General features: G+C 41.9%; 1 protein-coding gene across 1 annotated transcript in view; it reads left to right on the top strand.

Moving 5' to 3' along the window:
- LOC100010514 (unconventional myosin-XVIIIb) overlaps window positions 1-25,978 on the top strand; it is a 204,375-nt gene that overhangs the window by 109,994 nt on the left and 68,403 nt on the right. Inside the window, exon 13 of the mRNA XM_056821572.1 lies at window positions 20,142-20,272. Coding sequence (XP_056677550.1) covers window positions 20,142-20,272 — 131 coding nt within the window. The remainder of the gene's footprint in view (window positions 1-20,141; window positions 20,273-25,978) is intronic.

Genomic DNA, 25,978 nt, shown 5'->3' with positions numbered 1-25,978 from the left:
GCATGGATGGAACACTCAAAGATTTGCAGATGATGCAAATCTGGGGGGGGGGTGGCTAGCAAAGTGGGCAACAGAGTCAGGGTCCTGGAATGGCTTCACATTCTCGAAAACTGGACAGAGCCTAATAGGATGACCTTTATTAGATATAAGCATAAATAAAATCTTGGACTGTGATTCAGGCAATTGATTCCATAAATACAAGAGACAAGACGCAAGAGAAAAGGTTTGAGAGCAGTTCTGAATTAGCTGGAGATTTTTATTGGACCTGAGGCTCAGCAGGAGCAGGAAGCAGTGAGATGCGGCACCCCAAAAAGTTATTGCAGTCTTAGTGCCATGAAAAGACTCGTCATGCCCAAGATCAGAAGGGTGGTAGTCTTGATGCTTTTCTTGCCCTGGTCTGGCCATATATTGAGAATATTTTTGTCCATTATTATGGGGCTAGAGGGTGGGGAGGAAGAGGAATCACATTTTAGGAGGAATATTGATGAGGCAGAGAGCACAGAGATGATGAATCACAATTGTAAAGGGCCTTGAAATCATGTTACATGGCGATTGGCCAAAGTGACTTGGTGGTAGGGTGGTGGGGTGTGGCCAGGGTTAAGACTAGAAAAGAGAAAACATGGGAAGGGGGTGCATAGAAACTGTCATTGAGTATTTGAAGGGTTGTCATATGGAAGAGAGATGAAATTTATTCTTCTAAGCCTCAGAATGCAGAGAGCAAGGAATAATGGATGGAAAGTACAAAGACTGATTTAGTCTTGGCAGAAATCCTAATAATTAGAGCTGTCCCAAAGTTGAATGGACTGCCTAGAGGAACAAAACAGGGGAAGGTTAGGATGATACCTTACCCCTCATTGGAGGCCTCCAAGCAGAGGCTGGAGGGTGACTTGTTGGAGTTTTAGAAAGGATCCTTGTTCCAACTTTTAGCTCCTGTATTTCTGAATAGTAGTCTACAAACTCAATTGGGAATGAGGTAAAGGAACTTTCATACATAAAAGCTGCCAGGTTCCTTTATAGAGGAAGTCTTTGATGCCAGAAATGTGTTCAGGTTGTATCAGGTTTTAGAGTCTTTTTTCAGCTATGCTTTGTAACCTGGGAAAGGGAGCCCTTGGTATGTTATTGGAGGAAACAGAGGTATGGGAAAGTATGGACTTACTGTAGATCCTCAAGCTAAGAGTGGAGCCAGTACGAGATGATCTGAGCCTGTGGCTGCTTTGAAGGGGCACGGTGGGTTTTGGTCCCACATGACTAGATGTCCTTCCAGCCAAGTACCTCTGCTTCTACACGTGTAGGATGATTCTTGCCCCAGCAGCTTCCTATCAGGGACAGAGCATATTGCTTCAGAATCAAGGCTTTCTTACTATTACTTCCTGCATTTATGGTCTGTCTACCCTGATTGGATGCCTGGCCCTGCACTTCTACTATCTTCACCATCTTGTCCAGCCTCATGGAGTTCTAGGGTGCTCCTGGTTTGTGTCTGCCTTATGACTAGTTCCCAAATATTTTCCTTACCTTGCATCCATGTCATGGTTCTTACCTTCTTGATTTTTGACCCAGATCTCCATACCCTTGTGTACCTTGACTTCAAACCACTTATTGTCTCCTGCTGACCTTTCCCCCATCCCCATCCATTTAGATCTCTAGCTTCTGAGTATTATTCCAGAGCCTATTTTCAGGTCTGCCCTTTTGTTGATGGTTGACTTTCCAAATGCCAGATTTCCATTTTCTCTGTTGACTTGAACTGGGGAGATTGCAAATTTGGAACAAAAAAAGATATGGGTTCAAATTCTGGCCCTTCCTATTGCTCTCCATGTGACCTTGGGCAGTTTGCTTGAGGTCTCTAGGTCTCAGTTTCCTCATCTGTAAAATGAGAATATTGGACTAAATGACCTCTAAGGTCTCTTCTAGTTCTAAGTCCATGACCATAGGATTTATTGTTTCCTTTGATCCTGCTCATTTTCTTCTTCACTAGGCTCCCCCTCTCCTTTGCTGCTACTTTTCCATTTTGCCATTATGAGAAGAAATACTAAGAGCAGCAGGGAACAGGTGAGCTTTCGGAATGTCAAGGACATGGAGCTGACCAGAGTCCTCCTGGGTGATTAGCCAGAGCCTCCTTGAGGCTACAAATAAGAGCAGATTTTTTTTCCCTAAAATGCTTCTCATCAGGGGCTGTGATTAACTCCTGGCTCCTAGCCAGTAGAATGGGACATCCTATTGGATCCTAGCCTATAAGGAGAAGGGAAGGGCCAGGTCAAGCACTACCAGGGGAGAGAGTTCTGGTGGTTATCAGAGCAAACATCATTAGACTGTGATTTCTTCCATATCAAGGACAGAAGAGTGAAAGAGAAGCAACCTTTTTTCTGTACACCCAGCACATGCTTGTGAAAGCATCAGCATTCTAGTAGAAAGCAAGCTCCCTGAGGGCAAGGACTTGGGGTTTTTATCTTTGTATCCTCTGTGTCCTCTTGCATGCATGTACTAGGTAGGCATATGACCTGGGCTTGGCCAATTGAATTCAAAACTAATCAAACACGTCCTCACTTTCCTTTGTGGTGGAATGAGTGGAAATTGTAACTATGAGTACAGTAGATGTATTCTAGTAGACCAGGGGTTCCTTACCTTTTCTGCACCCCTTCGACAGTCTGATGAAGCCCACTAACCCTTTCCCAGTGACTTTTTAAATACATAAAATACAACTCAAAGGATTATAAAGGAAACAATATTGAAATATAGTTATCTATCTGTACATATATACAGATATACATATATATATGTACTGTATGTGTATGTATGTGTGTGAATTTTGGGGGTCCCAAGTTTAAAAGCCTTACAGAGGCTGGGTGAAATCTCTCAGGAAAGCCATAGAAGGGAATATGTATAGGTTGGGACATTGAGTTCTGATACTCATTGAGGCACCATGAAAATCCTCAAGCATATAGCATAGGGCACTTGTTGACTGCCTGCTTGATTGTATTGTATAGCTCTCCAGAATCCCAAAGTTAGAAGGGGCTTAAGAGGTCAAACCTCCCATCCTGTTCCAGATTCTCCCCTGCAATATCAGTGAGAGGTGGTCCTCCAACCTCAATTTGAACCACCTCTTGGGGCAAGTAACTCACTGGTTGAAAAGGAGGCACATGCTTGTTTTTTTGTATGGCTCAATTGGTTTCATTATATTGACCTCATGGTGGGAGAAATTAAAAATAGCCGAGGAAACAAAGCCTTGAGCATCTGAGGATACTGATCTATCAATATGCCAATTTGACAAATCGGGACCAGGCTCCTCAGTTTGGCACTGGTCCCTGAATACAGGGGAAAATAGATTTTTATGCATTAAAAGAAAATAATTAATATGATTTAATCAGGATACAAGACTAGGTATTCTGATTTCTTTTTTTTAACACCCTTACCATTCATCTTAGAATCAATACTTTGTATTGATTCCAAAGTAGAAGAGTGATAAGGTTTAGGCAATGGGAGCTAAGTGACTTGTTTAGGGTCACACAGCTAGGAAGTGTCTGAAATCAGAGTTGAACTCAAGGCCTCCCATCTCCAGGTCTGGCTCTCTATCCACTGAGCTACCTAGCTGCTGCCTAGTGATCTGATTTTCAATTGGAGGAAAGATTAGGGGATATATGACTTGGGGGGAGAATAAATAGGTATAATATCCTGAAATCATAAAAAGGGGTGTGCCACTCCCCCACCCTCAAATGTCTTTATTCAATCAAAGGAACAAGGAAACAACTGATTGACCAGTATGGGGCCAGTTTTCAGATAAAACATACTACAAAAACATACAGTTGTTTTTGATGTATAACAGTGAGAAAACTCCTTGCACCACCAATCTGTAGATCTGACTGGGTTTTTGGTCAGCATAATCTAAGGGGGCCTTATTTAAGGATCTCTAAGCAACAGGTGATTCAGCTTCTCAGCCACGAAGAGATAGGTTAAACAATAAAATAATTTCTTCTCCCAATTTCCACAATTAAATAAAGTTTTCTCATGGAAATTGAACTAGACACATAATTGAATAGAAAGGTAAATGAGATAGCTCCAGCACTGAAACACAGATGGAGTCACTGTGGTTCACTCAATTCCTATAATTCTCTCAACCCCAAAGCTTCCTCCCACTGATCATTTCTACCAATTGATCCTAGGTGGATCCTAACTCAATTAGGTTATGCTAAACTTAGAATCAGGACTTGAGTTCAAATCTGACCTCAGACATATTATCTGGATGACCTAGTCACTGATCTTTTGCTTACCTCAGTTTTCCTATCTGCAAAATGGGAATAATAATAGCACCTACCTTATAGAGCTTCTGTAAAGGTCAAATAATATTTGTAAAAAGTACTGTTCTTGGTACATAGTAGGCACTATATAAAAGCTTATTATCTTCCCATACCTCATTCTAGACTCCAGAATTCAGTTTGCAATACTGTTCCCACCTCTTAGTTTTCCCAGCAGCCTTCAAGTTTCAAGGAAGATAATGTATTATCAAATGAGACATTGTATATAAAACACTTTGCAAACTTTAAAGCCACATATATAGACTTGTTATATTAGTAGTAGTAGTAGTAGTAGTAGTAGTAGCAGCAGCAGTAGCAGCAGTAGCAGTAGTGATAGTAGTAGTAGTAGTAGTAGTAGTAGTAGTAGTAGTAGTAGTAGTAGTAGTTAGTGGCACTACAGGAGTAATAGCAGCAGCAGCAGCAGCAGCAGTAGCAGTAGTAGTAGCAGTAATAGTAGTAGTAGTAGTAGTAGTAGTAGTAGTAGTAGTAGTAGTAGTAGTAGTAGTAGTAGTGGTGGTGGTAGTAATAGCAGTAGTAGTAGTAGTAATAGTAGTGATACTAGTAGCAATAGTAGTGGTAGTAGTAGTAGTGATACTAGTAGTAATAGCAGTAGTAGTAGTAGTAGTAATAGTAGTGATACTAGTAGTAATAGTAGTAGCAGTAGCAGCAGCAGCAGCAGCTATGGCAGCTTACCCATAGTCACCCAGCTAATGAGTGTCAGAGGTCAGACTTGAACCCAAGTCTCTGTCTACTCAAAGCCTCTCCTCATTCCATCATACTGAGAGCTACCTGACCCCATCGATTCATTTCTAATTTAGGCAGGAGAGATCTGAGACCCAAAGGGGTGGGAGTGATCTGGCTCTTTCAGGGAAACACCAAGGCAGATGTTGAGGCAGCATAAAGATGAACTACCCAGAGAGCTGTTGGGACAATGAAATAGGTGGCACCAGCGGGCAGTGAACTCCTTGGCAGGCTGATGAGAGCACAGATAGGGATCGAAGCCAAGTGCCCTGGCTGACAACTCAAGGCTCATTCCATCATACTTCAGTGGCCAGAGGGCACCACTGAGGATGTCCGCAAGGAAGAAGCCTGGGCTTCTCGTCAATACTCCCCATGCTCGAAATGGATGATCATTTCCCAAAGAATCACGGCACCATGAAAAACATCCAGAGGAGGCTAAGCGGAGTGGAAGCTGGCGGGTTTTTAAGTGATGAGTGAAGCACTTCTAGGCTCTTGCAAGTGCTTCAGGGTCCTTGTTAAGGTCAAGGATGTTTTAACTGTTGATATGGGCGAATGTAGGTCAGTGGAGAGACGGGGTCTATAAAATGTCATCTCAATCAGGTTCGCTCTTTTTCTGTATTGAACCTCTGTTTCCAAGGCTGTGGCAGGTGCAAAAATAAGACTTAAATTGGATTTTGATTAGAACAGAGAATGTCAGGGCTGGGAGGAACTCACTGCCAATGCTAATTCTTTCTTTGGTTTGACCCTCTCTGAACCTAAATGCACAGGACTAAGTTAAGCCCTTGAAAAGAGAATGCCAGAGCTGGGAGTGGTGTTAGAATAGATAATAGAAATAACTAACATTTATATAGTGCTTACTATATGCCAAGGACTGTGGTTCACACTTTACAATTATTTTTTAAATTAAAAAAGAAGTCCTTACCTTCTTTTTTAGAATCTCTACTGTGTACTGGGTCTAAGGCAGAAGAGCAGTAAGGGCTGGGCAATGGGGTTTAAGGGACTTGCCCAGGTTCCCACAGCTAAAAAGTGTCTGAGGTTAAATTTGAATCTAGGACTTCCATCACTAGACCTGGCTCTCAATCCACTGAGCCATTCAGCTGCCCCCTACAATAATCATTTCATTTGAGCCTTACAGAAACTCTGGAAAGTAGGAGCTGTTATTATTTTCATTTGGTAGACAAGAAAGCTGCGATAAGCAGGGTCACATAGCTAGTGTCTCATGCAGGCTCAGCAGTGCTCTATTCACTGTGCCTCCCAGCTACCTCCAGACTAGGTCTTAGACCCTTGAACACTTAACGTTAGAGGTATGCCTGTGGGGGATGTTATAGAACATGGAGACTCAAGGCTAGGAAAGAACTTATGACACCGAATGCCAAAGAGAGGGCATAGAATATAAAGATCAGATGTAAGAATAAGGGGATAAATCAAATATAAATAAGCTCTTCAATCAGTAGGATTGTTTCATCCTTCTCCTTAAAGCTCCCATGCTACCACAGTGCTGGCACATAGTAAGCCCCTAACAATGACTATTAATTAATCGATTAACTGGGATAGGAGTTGGAAGACAGAATATTAGCTCTAGAATGAGTCTTAGATAATTGATTATCAGGCAGAGAAGAGACCTGGTGGACCATCTAGTTTAACTCTATCATATAAGATGGGTAAACTGAGGTCCAGAGAGAGAAAATGGCTGCTCCAGGTCACACTGTGAATTAGAAGTGGAGGCAGGACTCAAGCCAAGTCCTCCTGAATCTGGTCTAGGAGATTTTCCTACTATACTAGATTATTTGCAGAATCATTGAACTCAGAAAACACTAGAAAGGGCTACATTCCAGTGTCGGGTTGGGTGGGGTTTGAGATTATTTAACTACAGAGGGTTTAGGATAAGACTGGAGAACAATTCTACTCTGGATTGCGTGAAATATAGAGTATGTGAAGGGGATTATGCCGCTAATGATATAATTGATAATTAATTAACTGTATCATTAATTATATTCAGCTTCAATTAGAAGGACTAATTAATTCAAATCTGTTAGCATGACATCTGGAGGTAGTCAGTTACACAATGGCAAGGATGGGCAGGGATTCTCTTATCCCTGGAAGGGTCCACCCATCTGTCAAGGATATGCTGGATCCTTGTTCCAGGTCAGACAATGAACTCGAAGACTCTTCTTCCTCCTTCTCTTCTTCTTCTTCTTCTTCTCCCCCCACCTTCCCTTTCGCCTCACCATCCTCCTCCCTTTTCTCCTTCTTCTCTTCATCCTCCTCCCCCTTCCCATTGTCTTTCTTCCTTCACCTTCTTCCTTCACATTTCTATAGGGAAGGGCCTTCATTGAGATAAGGAACTCTTAGGTGAGGAAACTTCTTTTATCGTCTATGACACTTATAGTCTTAGAGAGTTGCCTGTGGCACTCAGAGGTAATTGACTTGTTCAGGGTCATCAGCCAGTATTTGTTCAGGGCAGAATTTGAACTCAGCATTTCCTGGTTTCAAAGCTAACTCTTTATCAAGCACGTAACAAACATAATCTTTATTGACCCTCAAATCAACTCTATGAAGTGAGTTTTGCAGTAAAATAAGGATACAGTAAAATGGAAATGATGGCATCTAAGTTGCTGTGAAGATCTAATGAAATGATATTTATAAACTTTGTAAAAGCCAACTATTGTTATTACTTATTATACACAATAGCTATGTGACCCTGGGCAAGTCACTTCACCCTTTTTGTCTCAGTTTCTTCATCTGTAAAGTGAATTGGGAAAAAATGATAAACCACTCCAGTATCTTTGCCAAGAAAACCTCAAAATGGAGTCATGAAGAGTTGGACACATCTGAAAAATGACTGAACAACAAGAATATTGTTGTTATTATCATTATTATTAATTGCAGATGAAGCAATTGAAGCTAAGAGAGACTAAATGATTTGATCATAGTTACTCAACTGGTAAATATCAGAGGCCATATTTGAATTCAGGTTTTCCCAACTCTCTATCTTAAATTTTTCCATTTCCCCAATGCTGCCTCTTAACTTCAGAGCTTTATGCTAATTTATGGAAATTATGCCTTTCAAGTTATTTTCCCCTTAATTAGGTTGGTTCATGATGTTCCAGATTGCTAACGAGAAAGGGGAAGGGTCTAGGCAGCTTCCCCACTCCTAATATTTATAAGGAGATTCATCTTTGTGGATGTTATTATATGGTGATCATTCTGTGCATTTAATATTCACATTTATGAATTGACCAGACTACCTTATTCTATTGGTGAAGGAATGGAGTCAAGAATTTTGAAAGATCACTGGATCCCAGGTCAGAAGAACTAGGTTCAAATCCTGGCTCTGCTGTTTACTATAAATGACATTTTGAGACATCTGGGACTTTAGTTCCTTCATCTGTAAAATGAACTAGGTCATCTCCCAATATTCCTTCTGACTTTAAATCTTATGGTCTTATGCTATTCACAAGTGCTATTCCCTTTCTCCCCTACCCTCACCCTCCCAGAGCCCATCATAGAATATTATTTAAGAGGCAGCCTGGTTCAGTGAAAGAACTTCGGAATTAGACAACCTTAGTTCAAATCCTGTTTCAGATTCTTGCTTCCTGTGTGGCCTTGGGTAACTCCTTTAACTTCCCTGAACCACCTGTAAAATGAAGGAGCTGAACTAAATGGCCTTTGAAGTCCTTTGCAGCCCTAGACCTCTGAAGCCATCCTTCATGTAATTGCTGGCTCGCTCTCCATGGTGCTGAACTCTTCTTAGGGTCCGTCACCTTCCTTTCCTTATCAGCATGCCGGGGACACTTGTTTTGTGTATGGTATATGTTGACTCTATTTTGCTTAATGGCTTACATCTGTAATCAGCTGTTTTCATCTGTTTGCTGAGTGGAGGAGTCTGTTTGGTTGATTGGCCGCTGATTGCTTACTCTTTTTTGCTCAGGATCCTTCCAATGAGTTCCATTCCACCCTTCCTGAGAGTTCCCATGGGACTGGAAAGTGGGGAGGGTGGGGACCAGGATCAAAGGAAGATTCTAGAGGAGGATTATGGAATGCTGTTATTCAAGATAGGAAAAAAGTTCTTGCTCCCATCTGGCACAGGCTCTGCATGGAATTGCAATGGCTGGGATGCCTGTCTTATCTGTCTTCCTTTTGTGCCAGTAACCATTGGTCAGGCATGATCCCTGGAGATCTTGAATCTTATCTTCCAGGCTCAAATTCAAGGTCATATGAGCGGGATATGACTTGGTTTCTTCCCTCCCATCAAAACATAGATATCAAAATTCATTCCCTTATCCAGTCCAATTCAATCTAGTAAACATTTGTTAAATACCTACTGTGTACCAGGCACTGTTCTGTCTCCCACTATGCCAACAAATTCCAAATGATTCCATTGGTCTATTCTCTCACTATTGTGGGCATTCCCTCCAGGGTGCAGATTGAAAGATTACCCATGCCTTCCCATCCTGTGTGATTTTGTTCCTGCTCCTATTCTCCCATAAGACCACCACAGGGGATCACAATGTGCTGGGGTCTTCCTCAGATTGACTTGACATCCCTTGAATATCAATTCTCACTATGGGACAAGCACACCTCTTCCATCACCATTTTTCTTGACAACCTCCCTTGTTTTGTTTTTAGTAGATAATAATGGTTTAACATATTACAATTTGGGGGGCTATTTGCATTATTTTGTTAAATCCTTATGTTATGTCTTAGTAACAACTCTAAGACAGAAGGATAAGGGCTAGGCAAATGGGATTAAGTGACTTGACCAGGGTCACTCAGCTAGGAAGTGTCTGAGGTCAGATTTGAATGCAGGTCCTTCCAAATCCAGGTCTAGTGTTCTATCCACTATGCCACCTAGCTGCCCTGTATTTTTGACAAGAGCCTTAAAAACATAGAGTGTTAAAACTAGAAGGAACCTGAACCACAGACATCATTTAGTCCCTTACTCCAATTATTCAGATAAGAAAACTGAGGCTCAGAGAAGAAGCAGGCCCTTTTCTAATCTCACCGAGACTTGTGGTAATAGAGCTAGAATTTGGTCTCTTGACTCCTAAGCCAGAGATCTTTCCATTATGTCATCATGATGACATATCTCTGTAACTCAAAGAAATTATATTGTAGTCATGGAATGCCAAGCTGGAGAAGCTATTGGCAGGCAGCACCCCTGAAATCTTGGCACATAGGTCATCTTACAGCTAGGCAGTGCAGAGTGCTGGACCTGGAATAAGGAAGACTCATCTTCCTGAGTCCAAATCTGACCTCAGACACTTGCTAACTGGGTGACCCTAGGCAAGTCACTTAACTCTGTTTGCCTCAGTTTGCCTCACCATAAAATGAACTGGTGAAGGAAATGGCAAACTGCTCTAGGATCTTTACCAAGGACATCCCAGATGGGGTCAGGAAGAGTCAGACCTGGCTGAAATGACTGAACAACAAGTCACTCTTGACAGAGAACCCTGCTACCACAACTACCGGAAGCTCAGGGCACTGACCACAGCTCCAAGGAGGCAGCTGGATGAGAGAAGCAGAGGAGAGGACAGGCTTGGTTGCAGCTTTCAGCCACCACTCCTCCATCTTAGGCCTCTGCCTCTGGAAGTTTTGGCCTCAGGGCACATTTAGCTCTGTAGATCAGCCAACTGGCTTAATCCAGTTTATCAATAGTGCATAGAAGAAGCAGATGAAGTTGAATTCTCTGGTATAAGGGAAAGATTCATCACTTCTCCCCTAACTGATGCTCTGAGACTTGCAGTAGGAATCCGACTGGGATTCCAGGGTGAAGGCTTCAACTTTGATGGAATACCTTGGTACCACACAGGAAATTCAGTGCTCTGACCAGGCAGCTGGCAGGGAGGAGGTGGCTGGCAGAAAGGAGTAGATAGGACTACCTAGGGTAACTACCCTCAGCCTCCACACCTTCACTTTCACCTGCAGCCTCTGCTGAGAGCTGGGGAAGATCTGACCTCAGGGCACATTAATACAACAGATCAGCTCCATCAGCCTAATCCTGTTAATCATAAGAGCAGAGAAGAAGCCCCTTCAGGGCAGAAAAGCCCAAACTCACAGATGCAGCAAGTAGAGGAGCAAGAATACAGCCAATAAGGGGGGGAGGGAGAGAAGGAAAAATATTAGTAAACAACAGAAAAAAAAAGAAATTACAATCAACAGCTTCTATTCAGATAATGAACAAAGAACAAATGGAACAGAGAAGGACCAAGGAATACCAAACAAAAACTCATAAATTTCAGTGAATTGAACCCAGGCTTTAGAAAAACTCAAAATACAATTCAAAAGTAAAAGATAAAAAGAATAAAAAGAAAGTAAAAGATAAAAACAATTACCTACAAAGAAAAATAGATCAAAAGGAAAAGGAGGATAAATAATCAGGGATGAAATTCAGTCTTTAAAAATTAAAATTGAACATTTAGAAGTGAATGACTTTTCAAGGCAGCAAGAACCTATAAAACAAAACCAAAAGAATGGAAAAATTGAAGAAAATAGGAAACACTTCATTGATAAAACAACAGACATGGAAAATAGATCCAGGAAAGACAATTTAAGAATTACTGGACTACCTGAAAATCATGACCAATGAAAAAGCTTGAACATCATTCTACAGGAAATTGTCCAAGAAAACTGCCCTGATATTCTTAAACAAGAGGGTAGAGATTGAAAGAATCCACAGATCACTTCCTGCATTAAATCCCCAATTAACAATGCCCAAGAATATTATAGCAAAATTCAAGAACTTCCAGACCAAGGAAAATATACTACAAGCTGCTAAAAAGAAACCATTCAGATATCATGCAGCCACAGTTAGAATAACAGAGGACCTGTATGCATTCACACTGGACAAAAACTTTACAGGGATCATTAGGGAATGATGATGAGAACCATGGCAATCTTCTGGAGAAGATGGGATACAATAGGATCAAGCACCATGTAGAAGTTTTCCTTGTCAGGGAGAAGTGCCACATGTTCATGAAAGATGGAAATCAAGAAGAAGATAAATGGATTAAGATATCTGATGGATGTGAGAAGAGGGGTGGGAACAGAGGAAGCACTGGTCCCATATTTTTCTTCTCTTGGAGCTTAGGAGATGATTTCACTCCCTGCTAATGAAGGATAGCTTCCATGAAATCCATGGATAATTCAAAACCCTTTCCTTAACCAATAGTTTCAACCTCTCCCTGCAGATCCTTGACCTAAATTGTTATCAAGGGGTCAACTCCACAAGTTAAGTTTAAGATGTTGGTCAGACTTCCTGTCTCTTACATTTCTCACCTTCCAGGAGAGTTGTTAGAGGCCAGCCCTAGGAAAGGAAATTCATCCTGATTGTAAAGAATAAAGATCATTCCCTGGGAAAACTGGAAGTCATAATGTACTAGTGGGAAGAAGGACTTATTTGAGAGAGACATGGGTTCAAATCCTGGTTCTAAAGGCATACTAGCTATGTGACCTTGGCCAAGTCATTTGACTGAGACTCAGTTTCCTTCTCTGTAAAATGAGATATTTAAATGGATTGCTTGTTGAGTTAATGTAAAGAAAGTGTTTTGTGAACCTCCAGTTGCAACTGATGTGAATTATTACCAACCTTTTATCAAGTCACTTAACTTCTATAAGATACTTCACAAATGTCAGCTATTCTAAAATGTAGTTTAGAAGTTCCTGATCTGGCTTCTTCACTGGTGTTCTGCATAGCACAAGAAATAAGAAAATGAAATTCATTTATTCTAAGTGAATAGAGCTCTGGACTCAGAGTCAGGAAGATTTGCGTTCAAATTCTAGCCATCTGATCCTACTTAAGTCATTTAACTTGCCTGCCTGTCAATTTCGTAGGTTCTTTATCAGTAAAATGGAAATAATCTTGTAGGATGTGCCACACAAGGTTGTTGTGGGAATAAATATATATATATAATATATATATATATTTATACATTTATATGTATACATACATATGTAAAAGACCTTGTAAATCTTAAAGCCTTATATGTGAATTATTATTCAATCAATTATCAAGCACATATTAAATGTTTGCTACATATCAGGCACTCTGCTAGGTCCTTGGGATACCCAAACAAAAATGAAGTAATTCTTGCCTTCAAGTAACTTACTTTCTGCCTTGGAACCAATTCACAGTTTTGATTCCAAGATGGAAGGTAAGGGTTTTTTAAAAGAAGCTATATAAATGCTAGTGATTATTAAATTATTATTATGAAAAATACACAAAGTAAATATGTTTTGAGGGCAGGGTGCTAACAGGTGTAGAAGGTAAAGAAACCACTTTGAAGAAGCATAATAGTTGAGGGTGAGGATGGAGTGTATTGTCCAAGTGAAATTCACTTAATACAAAAACTTGGAGGTGGGAAATGGACTCAAGAGAGAGAAATAGCAAGAAGGCCAATTTGGTTGAACCAGAAGGTATAGGAAGGAGTGCAATGTATAACATTTTGGGAAGGCTAGATGACAACCAGATGGTTAATATAAGCCCGGAGTAGTCATTATCCAAGTACATTGTGTGGCTAACATTGACATCCAGAAGGAATAGTGGGCACAGATCTCTGGTCCTTACAGATAAAGCCTGATGGAGATTAAACATTGGTCAGCCAATAAATAAGGATCTGTGCTATGTATTGTGGATACAAACATAGGAACGAAACAGCCACACATAGGACCTTTTCAACCTCTCCTTAGATCTCCTATCATTAAATAATTGAGCATCTATGGTGGATAGAGCCCTGGACCTGGAGTCAGAAAGACTCAGCTTCCTAAGTTCAAATCTGACCTCAGACACTTTCTAGCTGTGAAGCCCTGGGCAAGTCACTTAACCCTGTTTGCTTCAGTTTCCTCATGTGTAAAATGATCTGGATAAGCAAATGGCAAACCACTCTAGTATCTTTATCAAGAAAATCCCAAAGAGGGACACAAAGACTGAAAAATGACTGAATAATAACATGAATAGACGATGGAAAGATGACTGTAGCATCAAACTAACCCCACACTAGGACTTCCTAGGGAATAGACCTGGTAACTTATGGGCTTCTACTGACATTTTTTATCTTGAGATTTCTTTACTCAACTTGCAGCCTCCCATCACAGAGATCCAAGTTCCTCTCCATTGTGAAAAACTAAGTAAGACTCCCTAAAACATCCCATTGTTCAAAGAGCCAGGAAGGTCTGTTGGTCCAAGAAGTGGGTTAATTTCAGGCAAGGGTTCTAACAGTCACCTGGTTGGACTCCCCACCCCATCAGGATTCTGGGCAGTCCAAGGCTGAATACTCCTTTGCATGTTTTTATGAACTTCAACGTTATTCCCCTAAGGCTGGCTTGTCCTGTGATTCTGTAGCGTTCATTATGGGCTCTGACAGCCAGGCTGGCTCCTATGTGAAGGCTTGTCGCTGCCTGAGCTGCAAATCATCTCTCACCTTGTCACCACCGAGATGGGAATTTTACAGCTGGCAACTTCAATCAGCCAAAATTTGCAGAAGGCCTGCTCACCTCTCCCCTCCTGCCAGGCTTGGCTTGGCTTGGCCTTTGTGCTGGTTCAGATGCTCGCCATTGCTGCCACTACTTCTCTCTGTCTCTGTCTCTGTCTCTGTCTCTGTCTCTGTCTCTGTCTCTCTTTCTGTCTCTCTCTCTGTCTGTCTCCCCAGCCTCCCTACCCCAGCTCTGGAGTTCTGAGAGGAAGCAAAATCAAATTAAAGCTGGGGAGTTGGAATGCTGGAAGGGAGCAAAGGCTTCTGGTCCCCTATGAGATGGCTGACAGTTCCTAAGGCAAAACTGTGTGACTGATGGATTAGCTTCAGCCACTACCTGCTGTTTCCTATTGGATAGAGAAGAGTCAGTCATGGATGAGGACCCTTTCCCTGCTTTCTGCCCTCTGGCTTCCTCTTCAAATAGCTCAATCCTTTCTCCTATCCCTCTGTTTCCTCCCCACCCCCAAGATACCTCCTATCTTGCCTTCAGTAGGAAGTGGCTGGGGAATATGGAGGGAGAGAATATTGAGAGTACCTGAAGAAGGGAGGAGAGGGATTGGATTGCCTTTGCATTCCCCAAAGCTTAGCACAGTGCCTGGAATTCTTTTTTTTCTTTAATCAGACTCGTGATTTCATTGTGATGGGGTTTCCATTGCTTTGTTAGGGAAGGAAATATCAATACCTGCTGGGAATGCCTTCTAAGGAACAAGGCAAGCTAAAGGAGTTAAGATGGGAATTGGGGAAAGAGGTTAATGAAAGTTTGTGTTTACATGAAACAGTGTTTTTGGACTGGACCTATGATGTCATTAGTGAAAGATTTGTCAGTAAAGATTCCCCTCTCTAGCAACAAGTGCAAATCAGAGTCTTAGTTACCTTGGAAACTGGGAGGTTAATTCATCTACTCAAGGCCACACATGTGAGGGGCCAGCTTAGTTGGTTCAGTAGATTGAGAGCTAGGTCTTGAGATGGAAGATCTTGGGTTCAAACATGATCTCAAAAAATACTTCCTATCTGGGTGACCCTGGGAAAGTCACTTAATCCCCACTGCCTACTGTGTTTCTGCCTTGGAAGCAACACACAGTATTATAGATAAGGGATTTTTCTAAGATCATACAAGCAAGTATGTTTCCGAGGTAAGACTTGAACTCATAATTTTTCTTGACTTTCACCCTGGCTCTCTATACACTATTCCATGCTTTCACCAAGGAATTCTTACTGAGATTAGAATCCTGGTCTCATGGGGGCAGTTGGGTGGCTCAGTGGATTGAGAGCCAGGCCTAGAGACAGGAGGCCCTAGGTTCAAATTTGGCCTCAAACATTTCCCAGCTGTGTGACCCTAGACAAGTCACTTAACCCCCATTTCCTAGCCCTTCCTACTCTTCTGCCTTGGAGCCAATACACAGTATTGACTCCAAGTCGGAAGGTGAGGGTTTAAAAAAAAGAATCCTGGTCTCATGAACACTATAAAGCCTGCCAGGCCATGAACAGTAAACTAATACCAGAGGATAGAACTTCTGAAGAAGTCTAGGTTTTAGCTCAATATAATGAATAGGAGCTGTCCAGCAAATGACTTGGCCACCCTGTGGGGTGGTGAGATCCCTGTCACTGCAAGTGTTCAAGCTGAGGTTGATGACCACCTCATGAGGCTGCTGGTGAGATTTCATTGAGTAGGGAGTTGGGCTAGATAACATCTCAGATCCCTTCCAACTCTTAATTTTCTGACTCTGAAATGATATGATATATTTCACCAACTCTCAATTATCTAAATGTGGCTTACCCACACAAATCTGAAATCCCAGGCTGGTTTCCTCCCACCCCTGTCACCACAATTCAGAGGTGCCTTTCCTTCACATTAGCTGGGTGATGGAACACTGGCGCATGCTTCTTTGATATGAGTAAAAGTGTCCCATATCCTGAAAACAGAACAAATAGATTGCATTCTAAAGGCATAAAACATTTTGGAGGGGATCGTCTTAACTTTAGGATTGCTCATCCCATTTCCTATTCCTTAAGACAAATTGCATTTGAGCAGGTAATTGAGAGTTAACCCTAAGAACATTCCCCACTTTCTGTGTCAGAAGGCAGTGCCAATGGCGATTAGGTCCTGTATAGAGAAGTGATTCTTCAGTGGAAGACCAAAGTCCTTCAAAAGGAGCTGTCCTTTGCATACTACACAGTAGATTGTCAACTGTGGTCACAGTTTTCACCAGTGGCTCTATCCTTAGATCTGGGCCATCTCTGGGTCAGCCTGAACCCTTTCCTGGGGAGAATAATAGAATAACAAATGTCAGAACTGGAAAGGAACTTTGAACACTGAACAGGGAATGTCAGACTTCCAAGGGAATCTAGAACATAGAATGTCAGAGCTGGAACTCAAGAATGGCAAAATGGAATTAGACAAGCACGAGATCCATGGAGTAGGGTTCCATGGCTTTTCCTAAAACAAGCAGCCCCACACCCTTTTGTTCTCTGTTGGCAAACCCAAATACTCTAACTTCCCCATTACCTAAAGGCAAGACCAAAGAAACACTGAAGTTTAGAGAACATGGTTTGGATTTTTCACATTCAAATTCCAAATTCCATTGGTTCAGGTAGGGAAGACATTGCCATTTACTGAATCCTAACAGCAAGATGCTAGAACGTCTGGAGGCACCTCCCATTTTTCTTTCATCATTCAGTTGTTTTCAGGCATGTCCAACTCTTTGTGGCCCCATGTGGGGGTTTTCTTTGCAGAAATACTGAATTGGTTTGCCATTTCCTTCCCTAGCTCATTTTCAGATGAGGAAACTAAGGCCAACAGGGTTAAGTGACTTGCCCAGGGTGACATAACTATTAAGTATCTGAGGCCAGATTTGAACTCAGGAAGATGCATTTTCTTGATGTCAAGCTGGGCATTCTACCCACTGTGTCCCTTTGCTGCTTGTTCTCTCTCTCTTTTTTACTCTCTTTGAATATCGAAGGCCTCTGATCCTGAGGGCTCCCTGGAAGCTCAACCTGAGCTGAACAGAATATCTAATCTCTTCTTGCAGCCTGCTTATCACTAGTGGAATGGTTAAACTAGATTCAAGGGCACGCCTGGAGAGATTCCCACTTTGACATCAGTTGTACATACATTTGTGTGTGAGGGAAACATAGGCACTACACAGACATACCTAGAAGAATGTATAGACACTACAAATACATGGAGTGTCAGAGGTAGAAGAGTGAAGCTCCTTCGTTCAAAAGAACAATGAACATTTATTAAGCACCTCCTATGCAGCAGGCACTGTGCTAAGGGGTGCCCAACAAAGCTAAGGCCATTTGGGGGTGAATCTAGAGAGGCTTAGATTCCAGGAGTCTTGATTGATTGAAGTGGTAGTTGTGGAAAACATTTAGAAGAGGGCAAACAGTAGGGAAGGTCCTTGAGTTTATACCATACAAAGATTGGTTAAAGGAATCAGGGATGTTGATTCTGGACAAAAGCAGGCACAGAAGGGACAGAACAGGTGTCTTCAACTTGTCATACTGTCATATGAGAGAGGAATTAGGGGAAGTCTGGCTCCAGAGGACTCAAGAGGATCACAAAGGGCAGATTTAGCCTTGACGTAAAAAGGAGCTCCTAAAAATAAGAGCTATCCACAAATGAAATGTTACTTCAATGGGAGGTAGTGAGGTTCCCATTTTGAGAGGACTTCAAACAGAGGCATTGGATTCATGCTATCAAGGGAATTCTTATTTAGGGTTGGGTTGACCTGGATCATCTCTGAAATCCATTCCAGTGCTGAGATTCTGAGGTCCTGTGATGTTACAGCCAAGGAATGATGGCAGTTTCTCCCTCTGGAAACACCAGGCAATTGCCTAGTGAAAACACTGCAGCCACCCAAAAATCCTTTCCCTGAATGTGATACCAGGTTCCAGCAGCAGCCTGAGACTCCAAGCTGTCAGAACAAACAGTTCTGCTGCAATTGAAAGCTCTGACTTCAAAGAAGCTGGGCTAAGAGATACTCTTGAGCCTTGGCACGGAGTGGAATTAGGATGAGGGTTTTGGTTATGTTTGGGAAGGTTTTTACTTTATTCTGCTACTTCTGAATGGGTAAAAAATATCACTGTTTGGGTTGCCCTCTTCATCTTGGATTGTAGAACTCTGGAGTTGGTAAAGGTGTCAGAGACTGTAGAACCTGAGGTGTCATGTTAGGAAGGCCCTTTGAGAACATCTAGCCAAGACCCCCTCCCTTTATAGATGAAGACATTGAGTTATGGGAAAATGAACAGATTTTTCCCAAAAGGCAGATAAAAGAGATCAGAGGCAGGACTTGAACCCAGGGTCTTTGACCTCAGAGCAGAGCTCTCTCTGCAGTACCATGCTGCATCCCTGGAGTATTGGTCTAATCTATATTTCAACAAGAATGTTCTCTATGGCTTTCCCAACAAATACACACTTAAAGATGTCCAATGAAAGAGATTCCTCCACTCTGCTCAGGGACATGGCAGCTTTCATAGGTAGGAAGTTTTTGTCAATGCTAATGTTAATGCCAATTCATCAGTCAATTATTAAGCCCCTACCCTTTGGAGGGCAGCTACAGGGCCCTGGGGAGACCCAAAGGAAAACAAGGGACATGCCCTGCCTTCTACATTAAGAAGTTGCTTCAATATAGAGAAGGAAGGTGTGATCAGGGCCATCAGAGAGGTGCATCATGGTATGGGAGTTCAGAGAGGAAGAAGGAGTCCCAACCTGTCGGTCCTACTTGGGTGGGGACAAGCAATATCTACAGGAAGAGAGAAGTCATCCTTTTCTCCCCACCACTCCCTCAGATGGTCTTCTCTGGGAATATCCATAGGTCCTTAATGGCCTTGATATTGGTCCAGGCCTTCAGAGAATGACTTCCTATGAGTAGAAAGTTTCCCTTATATGGACAAATTATTTATGGCAGCACTTGTTGTAGTAGCCAGTATGGGAAACAAAGTTGATGCAGTGGGGTGCATTTAAAGTCTTGGGTTCAAATCCTGTTTCAGATATGGACTAGCTGTGTAACCTTTGGGCAAGTTACCTGACCTCTCTCTACCACAATTTCCTCATCTGTAAAATGAAGGGGTTGGACCAGATGGATTCTAAGGACCCTTCCACTTCTAAATCTATGATCCCATGAGCCAACGAACTGGAAAAGAACCAAGGAAATTATGTCACCTGAGAGTAATGGAACATCACTGTTCTATAAGAAATGATGACTAGGACCAATTCTGGGAAGCTTGTAAAAAATGATTAATGGGTGAAGAGTGAAGTAAGCAGAATCAGGAAAGCAATATGGCTACAATGATGTCAATGGAGAGAATTACTTCAATAACAAAAATTCCAATTAGAATTTTTGTTTTATAGCAATTACAGGGACCAAACTTGGCCTCAGAAAAAGGGGAGGGGGACCCCCTTCCCTTATTTGTAGAGGTGGGGGATTTGGGTACGGAACTCTAGATGGAAAATCAGACTTGCTTGGTATTTTGGTTACTTGGTTGGATTTTTTTCTCTTTCCTTTTTATTTATTTGAAGGGAGGGATCCCTGGGAGGGCAAAGAGGAAAGGCCCTATTGGGAAATGAAGGTGGCAGTAAACACAAAGGGTAGAAGGCAAATATTTAAACAGATTCCCAACTTGTGGCATCTCTGTCCCACAGGAGAAGCGTGTAGAGGAGCTCTTGGCGGTGAGGCTGACACTACAGGCTGACCTCGAGGTATCCATCCGGAGAATCGCAGATTTACAGATGGCCCTGGAAGATGTAGACTCCAGTAATAGTGATAATGAAAGGTAACCACTGGGCTTCCTATCCCAGAAGCTCAGCAGATCCTTCTTCTCTCTGGAAGGCCTGTATTGTCTTTAGGGGGTGAGAAAGGAGATGATTCTTATTTATCTTGTCTCGGAGCTGTGGAACATGGCCCAAGAAATGTGGGTCTCTGGTTGGCATGGAGAAGAAAGGGATGAAGGGAGCAGTTCATCTCAGGATCATTCAGGCTATCCCACAAACATCAGAGTCAGAGCTCCATGCTATGATGACACACACTCATGGAGGTGTGTAGTAGATTTGGACCCAGAGAGTCTGGATTCAAATCATGACTTTGCCACTTCCTACCAATGTAATAGACAGGTGGTGCAGAGGAGAGAGTGCCAGAATTGGAGGCAGGCAGACCTGAATTCAAATCTAACCTCAGACATTTCTTGGACAGGTTACTTTTAACCCTGTTTCCCTCAGTTTCTTCATCTGTATAATGGAGCTAAAGAAGGAACCAGCAAATAACTAGTATTTTTGGCAAGAAACCACAACTGGGGTAATTAAGAGATGGATTCAATAGAAAAATGCCTAAACAACAAAAAAACACCAACGGAACATATCTCTCCAGCCCTGTTCTTGTCTGTCTGCCTCCCATTATTGGCCCATCCCTACTGTAGCATGAAGCACATGAATGGCTGGGCAAGACTTTCTTTCAAGATCTCTTTGTGGTTGGTGCCCTGCCTGCCTGCCTACCTTATAAATGATCTGCTCCCTTGATATAAAGTCTTATTGGCTCCTCTGTACTTCTTGGTTCTTAGATCTGAGAACTAGTGAGATCCTAAGAAACTGTCTCATCCAGGGCCCTATGTGATGCCATGGAGGCCCAGGGAGGTCGAGTGACCTGCTTGAGGTCATCTAGCTGGTCAGTTGTGGGGCTGGGCCTAGAATAAGAGTCTCCAAAGGGTATAGTAACAAGAACCTTAACTCTGGAATTGGGGTTCTGTCTTGGGTTTCAACCCTACCCCTGAGATTTAAAATCTGTGAGACTTCAGGTAAGTCACCGTCTCTATGAACCTCAGTTTCCTCATCTGTAAAATAAGGGAGTCCTATTAAATGATCTCTGAATTTCATTTCAGCTTTTGATCTAGGAAGCTTGATCCTTTTCCTTTTTCATTCCTTTTCCTGACTTTTATCTCTCTCCTACACTTGGCTCTCTGCCCCCCTAATCCATCTCTGCCCCTGCTGGAGGCATGAGAATCAATTGGTCATTGATCACTAGCCTGGGCCAAGTGCATTTGTGGCTCACAAGAGAGGCTCGACTCAAGTTTTTGAACAGATTTGAACAATTCTATCATCGCTCCTGGGGAGTCCTTTCAAGGCATGAATTCTGTTAATGGTGTTCCAGGAGCATCTTAGGATATGCATATACCCCATGCTTAATAAATGTGAATTGAAAAGAACCCTCCTCTTAATACAAGACCCATTTGACTCCATGAAAACAACCAATTAGTGTAGGGACCCAGAATAAGGGAACACATTGGCATAGTTCTATGGTCAGCTGAGCCAGGCTTGATCAATTTTCCAATTCCAATCGTGGATTTGATGTCTCCTATTTCTCCCTCCATCCCTCAAGGTAAATAATTCATGTCACAGCTAGGAGATGGAATCATGGGGCACAGAATGTCAGAATTACTGTAGGGAGTGGGGCTTAGAAAAGAGAATATCAGCTGAGAGGGATTTTCAAAGAGGAAATGTCAGAACTGGGAGGAATCGTAGAGTGGAGTTGGGAATGGGAGGGGTCGAACAGAGGCTGTCAGAGCTATATCTGGGAAGGGTCTTCGATCAGAGATGTCAGAGATGGAAGGAAACTCAGCACAGAGAATGTTATCTAGGAAGGACTTAGAATATAGAATGTCAGAGCTTGGAGGGATCCTAGAACGTATAATGTCAGAGCTGGGACAGTCCTTAGACCAGAGAATGCCAGAGATGGGAGGAAACTCAGAACAGAGAATGTTATCTAGGAAGGACTTAGAATATAGAATGTCAGAGCTTGGAGGGATCCTAGAACGTATAATGTCAGAGCTGGGACAGTCCTTGATTAGAGAACAGGGGATGTCAGAGCTGGGAGGGACCTGAAAATCATAAAACCAAAGAATATCAGAACCAGAAAGAATCTTAGACCATAAAATCCATGATGTCAGCTCCAGCTGACCTGTTAAAACATGATACTAGCAAATTAAGGGGGAGCAGGTAAAGATCTTTGTCCAATTCTTTTATTTTACATTTGAGGAAACTGAGATCCATAGAGAAGCACAGTGTCCATAATCCTGAAATCTAGTTTTAACTTTTATTTACTGGCTCTGTGACTGGACAAAGCCCAAGGGCCTCAGTTTCCTTCTCTGTAAAATGAAAGGGTTTGGCTAGTTGAGTTCTAATGATCCTACATGTCTATGGAGATGTGTTTTTTTGGGGGGGATAGATGTATGTCCTCCCGTTGGGATGGGGAGAGGGCTTTCTAGACACCTCCATAAGAGAGGGGCTTTTGAGGCATCTCTGAAAAAAGACTGGGTCTGGGCCTAGATCTCTATTTCCTGACCCAGAAAATTCCTGCCCCTCCCTTTAATTGCCTCTTTCCCAGCTTTCCATTTGAGCCCCAAATCAGTATTCCAAACAGCTCTGAGCTCACGAGGAGGGTCTTTGGAAGAATCAGTCAGATTATGAAAAGTCACATTTTCCCATGTTGGGAATTAGACTCAAAGGCAACAGGCCTTTCTTTGACTCTGCAGGGGCTACGTGCTCAGAAAGCTGGGCCATCCACAGTCTTCATAGTCACAATTTCCATTTCCCAGTCCTTGGGGTTTATAGTTTAATGAGAAGTGGTGCTAAAATGCAGATAGAGAGTTGGATGGGGCTAGAGAGTAGGAAGACTTGGTTTGATTCTCATTTTTTGATATATGCTGCCAAGAAATCATGAGTTCAAACCCATATCTGATATATATATATATACATGTATATATATATATACATATATATATATATATGTATATATATATATATATATATATATCAGCTCAATGACTCTGTACCCTAATCTCTGTGCCTCAATGTTCTCATCTCTAGAATGGGGATGATCATTCCCATTCCTATCTCAACTAACTTGCAGATAATGTATTCAAAGTGATTTGCAAACTTAAGAGCCTAGGGATGCCACTTCTTGTGATTGTAGGAGCCTTTGTTATTCAGACTAAGCCTGTGTGCTGGGCACCCTGCTACTTTCTAGGGGTGCAAATCAAACTTTTAAAAAAACAAACCAAAAACATTTCCTGCTCTCAAGGAACTCACAGTCTGATGGGGAAGACAATGCAAACATAGCTAGGTATGTTCCAGATCTATACAGAGTAGATTAAAGGAGAAAGAGAAGGCATTGACAGCTGTGGGAAAAGGAGTAGGAGAATAGAGCAGGAAAAGACTTTTGGCCAAAAGTAAGACAAGCCTAATCTTGAAGGGTGTCAAGGAAACTAAGGTGGATTTACTTTTGGTGTTATCCTTCAGACATTTTTCAGGTGTGTCCAATTTTTCATGACCACATTTGGAGTTCTCTTGACAAAAATATTAGAGTGGTTCACCATTTCATTTTACAAATGAGGAAACTGAGACAAACAAAGTTAAGTAAATTGCCCAGGGTCACACAACTAATAGGAGTCTGAGGTCAGATTTGAACTCAGGAAGATAAACCTTTCTGACTCCAGACCTGATTACCCCAGGGGATTTGTAACAGGTGGAAATTTTTCTGAGCCTTGAAAGAAGCCAGGAGGGAAAGATGATGAGTAGGGAGAGCATCCCTAGCACTCGGGCACAGTCAGTGAAAATGCCCAGAGATGAGGCATAGTCTCTGAATAGGTGGGATGGAATCAAGTGTAAGAAGACTGGAAAGGTAGGAAAGAGTCAGGTATGAAGGACTTTGACAGATAAACAGTATCAGGCATTGGGAGATATCAAAAGATAAATAGGATAGTTTGTAAGCTCTCCAGGAGCTTACAAAATCATACAGAGGAATCAAAATCCTGGGTTCAAATCCTCCCTCTGAAGTTTGCTTACCATGTGTCCTTGCACACATCAGTGGTCCTCAGTTTCCTTTTCTGCTAAGTGAAGAGGTGGGACAAGAAGGCTTCCAGCTCTAGATTTCCCTTGCTACTGTGAGCAGCTTTTCCAGGCTTCTCTTCTTCCCAGGAGAGAAGCCATAACATAGCAAACATCTCGGGGTCCAGTGCTGTCTGAATCAAGTAGTCATTTTGCTTCCTAGTGCTGTCTGGGAAGACAAGCGGGAAAGTTAACTCTCAGCCTTCTTCTTTGGTTGAGGGAGGCTATTTCAGGCTCAAGTGCTTATGTCTCCAAGTCGTAGTCCTTAGGCAAAATCTGCTATTGACCACCTTTAATTTTTTTTTAATGAACTTTTTCCAATTGACTTTATTTCCTTTTAAACTCTGGGGTCAAGAGTTCTCAGAAGAACTGCCAAGAGCTCAACTTAATTCCATGTAAAGGTAGAAGGGAGGCTGTGGTCTCTTAACAGTTGGGAGTGAAACAGGGGCAACATGGAGGAGTCTTTCCAACTCCAGAGAGTGGTTCTATTCTATGTCTAAAGTCATAGTATTATGGGATTTTAGAGTTGGGAGAGACCTTAGAGAATATCGAGTACAACCTCATTACAGGTATCCCTTCCACAGTGAGGAGGTTAAGGGTTCAGTGTCCACAAGCTCTGGAAAATCTACATAAAATTTTTTGGTCTTCCCTTCACACCAGAGAAGTCTGAGTTTCTTCTTTTTCTTTTATGGGATTTTATAGTTCCTTATTGTAAAATTTGAGTGCATTATTTGATCATAGGCTATATGTAAGTCAATGTTAAGATATCTCTACATCTCTAACCTTTGTGTGTTGTCTGCTGGTTTTTGCATTCTTTTTGTAAGCTTTGTCTTTATTTTAACTTAAAATCTAAAAAAAAATTTTTTAAATTAATTTATCTTTATATACATATTTATGGTACTTAAAGTGAAAATATGTTGATGTTATACAATACTATACATATTTTTATAATGAATTCCTGAATTTCTAAACTTTTTCTGTGTTATCTCTGGTTTCTCCAAAACTCTCCCTAAATTCCTATTTAATTTATTATGCCAACCCCAATATATCAAAATTGTGATGGGGAAAGTCTCAATGGGAAAAGGAATATTAGTATTTTAGTGAGAAGTAAACTCAAATCCAAAGGTGAAATGACTTGCCCAAGGTAACACAGGTAGTAAGTGGCAAAGCTGAAATTGGAACCTAAGCTCTCTGACATTTTTTTCCCACCATGCCACAATATGAGCCCAAATTCACTTATCTATCTAGTGAGCTAGTTACTATCCATGTTTATATATCTGTTGGTCTATCCATCCATCCATTCATCCATTCATCCATTCATCCATCCATCCATCCACGCATCCATCCATCCATGCATCTATCCATCCATCCATCCATCCATCCATCCATCCATCCATCCATCCATCCATCCATCCATCCATCTATCCATCCATCCATCTAGCTATCTAACTCTCTAACTTTCTTTGTATATCAGCTTGGATTATAAAACATTTTCTCCACTCTCTGGGGGAAGGGTCACCCCCTCTTCTAGCATGAGTTCACAAAGGATAGATACTTCTCTGTATTCAGTGTCACAAATGAATTTTCCTGGAGTGAAGGAATTT

Source organism: Monodelphis domestica, chromosome 3 (genome assembly GCF_027887165.1).
Source record: "Monodelphis domestica isolate mMonDom1 chromosome 3, mMonDom1.pri, whole genome shotgun sequence".
Classification (NCBI taxonomy): domain Eukaryota; kingdom Metazoa; phylum Chordata; class Mammalia; order Didelphimorphia; family Didelphidae; genus Monodelphis; species Monodelphis domestica.
The sequence above is the reverse complement of the archived record's forward strand: the minus strand, read 5'-3'. Positions and strand labels throughout refer to the sequence as shown.